This window comes from Aythya fuligula, chromosome 4 (genome assembly GCF_009819795.1).
Source record: "Aythya fuligula isolate bAytFul2 chromosome 4, bAytFul2.pri, whole genome shotgun sequence".
Lineage (NCBI taxonomy): Eukaryota > Metazoa > Chordata > Aves > Anseriformes > Anatidae > Aythya > Aythya fuligula.
In genome coordinates, this window is record NC_045562.1 from 15397301 (window position 1) to 15406668 (window position 9368).

General features: G+C 40.8%; 1 protein-coding gene across 1 annotated transcript; it reads right to left on the reverse strand.

Annotated features, from left to right (window-relative positions):
• On the reverse strand, positions 1-9368 carry LOC116488563 (protein FAM47E-like). The gene is made up of 7 exons (XM_032186218.1): positions 9312-9368; positions 7011-7383; positions 5684-5815; positions 3953-4159; positions 2433-2585; positions 1134-1211; positions 1-520 (listed from the first exon to the last, which is right to left on the reverse strand). The coding sequence occupies exons 2-7, from the start codon at positions 7371-7373 to the stop codon at positions 383-385; spliced, it is 1071 nt and encodes a 356-aa protein (XP_032042109.1). The 5' UTR covers positions 7374-7383; positions 9312-9368; the 3' UTR covers positions 1-382.

Sequence of the window (9368 nt, forward strand, 5' to 3'; positions counted from 1 at the left end):
TGGAAGGTTTGTGTTTTTTTTTTTTTTCCAGTGTTAAAAAGACTGCTGCCAGATATAACTTAAAGATTTCACAGAAATTATTTATTTATATTCTGTAAAGCAGTAGGCATAATGTGGATAATTAACAACCAAAAATTTGATTGTAGCCCAGGATCTTTAATTAAGCCAGTATGTTAAAGCACACAAGACATCCCCAGTGCTTTTTCAGCAGGTTGAAGCACTACCAAGCTTGCTACGTAGTTTATGCCTACAATTTGGTAGTACAAATAAGATCTTCAATCTGGCCACTTCAGAAGAAACTCAAAGCTCTCTTTAAGTTTACTCTAATATAAAAATATTTTTAGGGACAGCTCAGCTATTAGCTTGCTCATTTTAAGAGAATTTATAAATCTGTATTAACAGTAGTGGAAGAACTTCCTCTGATTTTGTCGTTTCTCTCTGGACACCGTTTCTTGGAAGATTTGGATGTCTTCTCCTGAGCTCCACCATCATTTCCCCCAGCCAGCATTTTCAGAAGGAACTAAAACAAAAGATTAATCATGTATGCATGATTAACAGACTCAAGCAACACTTACTGGAGAGAAACTGAAGAAAAAAGGTAAAAACTTGTAAAGGGAAAGAGTCAAAAAGCCAGTGCACACATTGCTCACAGTTGCAGCTGTTGCTTACAGTATTAAACCAAATGCTGTGAAATCTCTTATTGGGCCTTCAGCGAATTAAAAGCCTTTTTCATTCCCACGCTTAACACGAGTCATTTGCTTCTGCATGTGCTGCTGATGGCACCTTTGAAAGTGCCTGAACCACGTTAAGCTGAAAAGCTACACGAGTTACAATTGTACATTGAAATAACTGTTCACTTGCTGCCAACATGGCACTGAGTCCTGCTACGGGGTCCTTCAGGCTAAGCCTGAACAGGGGGATCCCAGCACCACTTGAAAGTTCCCCTGCTGAACTGAGCCCCTGGCTGCATTCTGAGGACGCTGTCTGTGAGCCCCTCCCCTCCAAAAGCTCCCGCACACAGGAGAGAGGGGAACCAGGAGGTAGCTTCACAGCCAGGACCTTGGGATGACACAGCAATAGCCACAAGCACAATAAAATGGAAGCACAGACATTAGCAGATTCTCATGACTCACCCGAGGCTTTTGGTAGCCCTTTCTCTCCAGGAACTCCTTAAAGGCCTGTGTGCAGTGGAGCTGTGCAACTTCCATCTCCTAAATTAATTTCCAAAGTGGATTAAAAAACATTCAAAGTTCATTTTTAAGTATAGGTTCCACTATTCTAAATAAAGTGCAGTGTGCATCCCTCCAGCTGTTATAGCTAATCTAACCAATAAATATTTTATCTACCAAGAGCTATATCTTTGTTCTTTTGAAAGAAACAAGGTTGCTTCATGAATGTGAAGTGGTTTTTAGTAAATTCTAATCTGTGGTCCTGTAAATCAGATATCCCATGCTACGTAAAGCCATTTCCCCTCAGCACTTCTGCTAATGAAGGCAGCAAGAGTTACTCTGTAGTGCAGTAAATACACCTACCTTCAATGGTCTGTGGTACATTCCCAGGAGTACCTGGACAAAATGAGGTGGTCACCCATTCAACCATAAAGTTGGCCTTTAATTTTAGACAGTATTAACAAAACCATGGCCTTTGTTTTGGTGTTCTGACTCAGCTGTTCCGAGGCATCCTCTTTTCTAAAACTCTCCTTTGTCTTATAGACAGCATTTCTTCGTAAGACAGCAGTAGTGGCACATCTCATCCAGCTCACCAGACCCTTGCACAGGACATGGTTTTAGTCATGTACAACTCAGCTTTACCTTTGGAAGCAGTGCCCTCTAGAGCATGAACAATGTCTTCCCTTTGTGCATGCAGCAAGAATGAAGATGGACTTTTTTTTTGTTTAAACTGAGGAAACTAAACCTACATCTAGAATAATGTAGCAATTGGGGGGAAAAAAAAAAAAAAAAAGAAGCCTGCCTGCTCTTCCAGCTCCTCCTAAAACCTGAAAATCCCAAAGCAGAATGCTAGTAACCTTTATGTCCCATCTCTCCATAAAATATTTTGGGTAGGCAAACTACCACAGCTGAATCCAGCTCCTTTGTAAAGGCAGGTATTTTGCTATCACAAAATAAAGATAAAAACACTCTCCATTGTTCTAGAATGCCAATTCCTTGCCTTCAGCACATGCATACATTTTGGCCACATATGGCCACATCAACAGCATTGAAGGAATTGAAGGATTCACCTTCTAGAGCCATTGTCCGCATGTAGGTGCCATAAAGTTACAGCCTAATCATTCACTTCAGTGAGCCTGTTCGAACCACAGTTATCTCTGCTTGCATAACATGGTCTGTTCCACATTACTCTGAGATGTTCCCATCATAACTCTCTTGTAGCAGTATCAAAAAAGAAAGGCATCAGTTTTACATTCACGGTACCTTTTCACTCAAATGATGCTTTGCGTTCCTGATTCTATTTATTGCTTCCTCTGAAGCTTCTAGTGGTTTGTTCACTATCTCTTTTCTCCATGTTTTGGGGTCAAGATACCACGCTCCGTATCTGATCTTCTCCCTTTTTGGTTGGTGAAGGACCTGCAAAAATACTAATGCAGTTTTGTTTCATCACATTGGCATTTTTCCCTTAAGCCACAGGTAGTAAAGACATTATCACTGTCCCAGAACCTCCGTACCATCTCTGAGGAGTCTACCAGGGATAATCCCATACCCTCAACTCTGTAATACAAATTTTGATGGCTGATGAGAAAACCTGACTAGCATTCTTTTTTCTTTTTCCCCACAAAGGTAAACAGTATTGAAGCTGCTACTGGGAATCAGTAGCCTCAGGTCACATGGCCACCACTTATTTATTTAACTGATTTGTTTTCTGGAAAACTTGGGAAGGAGGTCTGTGAGGTTTAGACTTTAGGAGTCAGAGTATGATAAGTGCTTTTTCTACTTCAAAACAGAATTTCTGAACACGGTGACCAAACTAACTACAAGGTTAGAGTAACGGCAAGCTTTCAGTTTAAGACAAAATTGGTCCAACTTTAACCACTTACTAAAATCCCCCAGCAGAGGCTTTCCCTCAGATCCTCCTCAAGTGTTTACCTCAGCTGCATATAGCCCTTGTCTGTTTATTCGATGATTAAAAGAAAGTACAGCAAGAAAAGCAGGTAACAGGAGAGGTAGGGACTGGAAGATCATTGTACTATGCTTCAATTTTCTCCAATTGCTTACACCTCCACCATGAGAAGATTAGGGGCTCCGAGTGTAACTAACACCTAACAAACTGTTTCTGAGGTGTATTGAGCATGACCTGCTTAACTTGATCCAAAGCTCGCACAGCACTCAGCTGCGTTTTTCCATTGATTTCACTGGCTTCGGGTACAAGCAAAACTGCTGAGAATTCTCTATGGTTTGACCAGCAAAAAGACTGTATGGTCAGGCCTTAAACAGTACTCTTAGTTCTCATTCTCCTATTTTACTTCCCTGCTGCTTTCAGAAATAACTGCTATTAAATAGCTCATTTTTAACTATTCTGAGTTCTAGATATAAGCATATAGAGAATTATCAAGTACTTATGAAAACAAAGCTCCATCCTCAACTCCAGCCGTCTCCACCACAATTCACCCCAAACAGACTCTTGCAAGGACTTTTTGCTCAGTGAAATAACAAGGGGGAATGGTTTTAAACTGAACTTCAAACTAGATTAGATGTTAAGAGGAAACTCGTTACTCTGAGGGTGGTGAGGCACTGGAACAGGTTGCCCAGAGAAGCTGTGGATGCCCATCCCTGGAGGTGTTCAAGATTAGGTTGGATGAGACCGTGGGCAATCTGATCTAGCAGGTGGTATCGCTGCCCATGGCAGGGGGTTGGCACTGGATGATCTTTAAGGTTCCTTCCAACCCAAACCATTCCATGATTATGATTCTATCAAATGTAAATGTGGGCTCTTTTACCTTAACTTGGCAGGGCAGGCACCCTAGGTGATGAGAACTCCTGACAGCAATCTTGAGAGGTGAAATCTCCTGTTTTCTCAACTGCTCTGCTTGCCCATCGAGTTTCACTGCACAGAAAGGTGTAAGTAGGCCAGCCTCCTTATATTCACTGCTGGAGTGAAGCAAACTCTGAAGTGCATCTTCATCAATACTGCAGTTCCTGCCACCCTGGAACAACATCATCAAAACAATCTCAGATTGGTGGGGGTGAAATATTTTTTTTTTTCTTCCATAAAATTCCTTCCTGCCCCCATTCCTATCAATAAGTACAATTAAAACCAGGGTTAGTTTCAGCTTGTCTACACATATGCTTGGTATTTGCATCACCTTGATGATGTAAGCACAAAGTCAGTTCAGAGCTAAGACATGAATTGGTGTATCCATTTCAGATATATATGGGCTTCTCCCAGGTGAGACAGTTAAACAGTAGCTTGAACAGAGATGGATCCCCTGGAAAATCTTTCTGAAGCAAGCTTACTTAACAGTATTTTTGTATGAAGATACTCATTCTTTGCTTTACATTTCAAAGGACTGAGCTCTGGTAGACATGACACAACAGAGCTGGGAGTCAGAAACAAGATTTCTTGTTTCTGACTTTGGTTCCTGTATTCACATACCCAGAGTCATATTTTTACTTCTCAGTTCTAAAGACATTTGCCCTGAACACAGTAATAGGTTTTAGAATGCAAGAGAACAGATGGTAGCAGTTTCATTTTACTTACCAAAGACATAACCCAGTCACAAAAATGCTTGGTTACTCGCTTTGTGTGCTCAGCAAGTGGAGCTAAGTGGCTCTGTGTGGCCTTTTTTCCTCCTTCTGTTACCTCCTTAGAAAGCGAGGTACATGCTTTTTTGCCCAGAGACTCCTTGCTGCTGCAGTATTAAAGCAATAAAACGTGAAATATCCTTTGATTAGCTGTAGACAACAGCCATATGCCTTTATATCACAAATGGTGCAGTTTACCACCAGACATGACATGATTTTGGCCAGGAATAGTCTGGGCAACTTGAACTAGTTGTAAAGATCAGTTTGGCCACACCTGATGTGTCTAGCAAAACAGTCAAGGTTTCAAAGCAAGACTTGGGAAATAACTTGCCATTTTCAAAATAGGAAACTCTTAAAAATGGAAGTGTACAGCTCTATATGGTGCCCATCACCGTGCCTTTATGACATTACTGAAAGGGCCTGGGAAAGCATAAAATGAGGCTGATTATATTTTTTTCTCAGCTGACTCAGACTGAGAAAATTAACCAGCAGTGAAGCTGACTCCTTACATTTTAACACCCAGAACTAATCCTGACTGGTTTCTGAACAGGTTGTGGGATATCAACTTATCATTACTATCAGTGAGGAAGGCAAAGGAACCTATCTCAATAGAAACCACCCCCGTGACAGATTTCAGGCAAAAGGGCTGGCTAAAGAGGAAAATTTTTAGAAAATGCTCCTAGGAACACTGAATCTAAGCCAGAGACAGTAAGCAAATTATTTTATGTTAAGTTCATCAGCACTAGCTGAGAAGGCTCGCTATAATGAGTTTGTCTTTGGTTCAAATTCTAAATGAGCCTGTTCATAGGCACCTGAGTTTCCTCTTTCCACACATCTGATTTCAGATAAGGAATATCCAGAGCCATTTATATTAATCTTCTGATCTTGTCCTGTACTCACTGTACTAGCTTCTTGCAACCTATTACTTTCATTTGCTTGTCCTCCATATGATCCTGCACCTCCTGAGGAGTTTGGGTCTCCCGTTGATAGTCATTGTATCCAGCCTTACTCTTAAAAAGGATTTCAGGACCTGGTACACCAGCAACCTCTTCGAAGAGCTGCAAGCCAAGCAAAGGGAGAGTATCTGTTCAAAAAAAACCTCATTGGATGAATTGATCTTGGGGGCTGTGTGAAGGACTGTGCAACATACAAGTCTCTGGAAGTTTTCTAGCAGTTAAGGCTGTTCATAGTGCAGAAGCTTCAAGTTAAGAGACTTTCTTTTTTTTTCCAGAATCTCTAGAGTATTAATTGCAACTCAGGCTGCTTGCCAAACCTCTGAATCATGCTGAATTTCTGGTCTCGGCCATCTCCTATCACAATCTGCTGTACTACATATAAGATTTTATTTCAGCTGATTTTAAGTTTCTTCCCTTCAGGATAACCCCATGTTTCATGTTCCATTCCCCCAGTAATAGCAACCAGGGATCAGGGAGAACTCTGCAGTTGCATAATCTTACAGAACAGAGACTCATTTCCCTTTTCCGAACTCTAAGTTTTCTCCCAATGAATCCACCCTTCAACATCTTACGGCATCCAAGCTTAGGTTAGTGTAAATCCCTGGAGCAGCCTAAACAGCAATACAGACAAAGGTGCTTGATACCCAGTGTCCCCTTCTACTGTAGTATGAAGTCTGCCCTTTCCAACAGTCTCCCAGCTCTCCCCTGTTCCTTTTGTGAAGTACTAGAAGTGAAAAGCCCAATTCTGCCACTGTGTTTGGTCAATCCTCTGTTTGCAATATCCAAATAACCAAGTTCTGAAAACTCTGAGACAGACAAAAGAACTATCTGCTACCTTTTGCTCTCATGAAGGAGAGAAATTTGAAGAACCAGAGACTGGGAAAAGAGATAAGCTTCTGTAAACAGGCTGAAAAATAAAAGTAATGAGATTATACCCTACTATCTTGAGCACAGATAACTTTTCAATTTTGATTAGACTTGCTTCCTGCCCCATAGCATCCATTTGTGTCAGTGCCTGGCAATTGCTTAACAGAATATGTTCTGTAATCTGTGAAGGCAGGCACTCAATTTCTCAGCCTGTATGTAATAGTGTTCTGCAAATTATTTGCTGACAATCTGGATCTACTGTCTAAACCTAAGGTACCTTTGATATCACTTGCTTTGTTTTTAATATGGAGAGAAAGAGGTGGTGGATTTATTTATTTTTGTTGTTAATTGAAAATAGTCATCAGCTAGATTAGTTTCCTGTTTCAATTTTCTGAAGAATCTGTATAACCAGGATTACAAAACTCATTACCTTTGGGGAGCTACTTTTTTCCAAACGTGGGTAGAGCACTGTGGGATGCCGTTTCAGGCAGTGCTCTATCTGTGCAACGTAATCCCTCCTGGCTTGCTGCAAAGGGCTGAGCTTGGAAAGATAAATCTGTGTTTTGGTGCACTTCTTGCTTTTCTTCCCTGGAGCTGTGTATGTAGAGTTCCCTGTGCTGTTTTTCATGATAATTGAGACAGGACGCTTTTTACCATACACAATCATGTTATCAGATGAAGGGGGAAAGCCATCTCGGAAGTCATCTAGGCCTTTTCTCAGGAATATCCAGCGCTGGCCATTAAGGGAGTCTGAGAACCGCAGTCTGCTTTCTCGGAAGTTGTTGTAAGACATTTTCTCCTTTCTGTAAGGAAATTGCATTTGCTTACAAAGAATCCAGATTACAAAGGCTGGGTTCTAATGAAAAAGACAGGAATACATTGAAAGTAAAAAGGCATATTCTGCTCCAAGCATGCTTACCCATACTAGCCATCTTTTTGTTACTATTCAGCTTTGGAAAAAAGCTTATAAAACACTGACTTATTCTGTATGACTGAACAACTGCCAAACATCAGAGTTGCCCACTCACAGAAATTTCTGGCATTTCAGAAATTTATTTTTAAATAAAAAAAAAGTCATGATGTTATAGAGCTTGCTTCAACACCATCACCATAAAAATATTTTAAAGCTTAGTTTTGACTGTTCCCACCATTACACTGTAAATCATGTTATACCATGTATGTAGTCAGCAACGTAATCAAAATAAGGTTTTGATAAAATTGTCATGATTCAGACATGATCCGGGACAGCACTTTCTGACAGCAGATCCTTCCATCAAGCATTTGTAGCCAAATTTCCAGTAAAGAATGCCCTTACTCTTACTCTGCCTCATTTCAGATCACTAACTTTTCCAACTTTCATCCATTCCATGTGAAATATCTCATTGGTGGCCTACTAAATGAGTATTTTGAGCAAAATAGTTTTGGCAGTTTCAGAGAGGTAGAAGTTGGTGGCTAAACCAATCCACATTTTCAAGTGCCCAACCTGCAGTTTCCAAGGAGGTTCGGGTTGTTGCAGGAGGGGAATCATGCCAGCACTGAACAAGCAAACTGGATTGGGAGACCCTGTTTGCTACAAGGGTCAGAAGCTGCATTAGCTGCCAGATAGCAGCAATTCACTTCTTCAAATACTTTTTGAGTTTTACAAGCACAGCAACAAGGTGATTCAGCGTTATGAAACATTTTAATCCTTTTTGATCAGGGATTAAATTGAGGACAATAAAGTAGTGACATAGTATTTACCATCTGTCTTCAGAAGAAAAGCAGTGTCTGCAGTATGGTAAAGACTGCTCCAAAGCAAATTGAATAAAACAAGATAAGCATCACTAAACCTCCAGCGTTCTGCATGTACCAGGTATTGATGCATGTGTTGATGCTACTTCAGTTTCACTATGTCACACTAAATACATCCTCATTATGGTTTGCTCTTGATTTCACTTACTCTTTGGGTGCTAGCAGGGCATTTTTTTTTCCTCTGCCAAATCACTCAGCAGCTGGGAAGGATGTCTATTTACAACAAATATTCAAGTGCCACCACAAAGCCATGCACGAGCTTGTTTGGATGCTTCTAGTGATACAAAGCCAGATCCAAATATTTTCAGCTGTACTGCACAGGTGAGCAGTTTTCACAGTTGCTCTGGGTCAAAGTGCTGAACAGAGCCTCCAAATGCTGCCAGAGAAAATGCCACCCCAGCCACCTCCACAAGAGCAGTCAGGCCAAAGAAGGTCACTGCACTCCTACTTTACCTTCTTCCAGCAGCTGTAGAGTTGAGACATGGAGACCACACAAAATATTCTATTGCTTCAGCCCAGCCTGCCAATATTTTGATGGGCTGTAATTCACTCCAGGCTTGCTTTCATGTCTACAGAAATCTTTTGCCACCTAGATTTGACGTTTTAAACCATACATGCTGCTACCAGGTCAAACTGCTCACTGTACTCATGTGAGTTAGTTTCATGCTTACCTGTATTGGCTTGCTTCAATGATTGTGTCAGTAGCAAACGACAAAATATTTAAAAGGCTACTTTTCAGTGCCTTAGCAATACTGTCCTTGCTTGCTAAAGCATAACAGTAAAGAACATCATAAAGAGTGTGCTTCAGAGATAATCAGTCCTATTCACCTGTGATAGCAAATGCCTCCAGAGAAAGAAACCCCTGAGTAACTCTGTACAAAACATGTCCTAAGAAAGTACCATTAAGTATTACAAGAACGGTAAAGAGAAAAGCACATACCTGATATTTTACAGCTCTAACTGTGAAGATACCCTAGGCAAAAAAGGCATCTTCCTC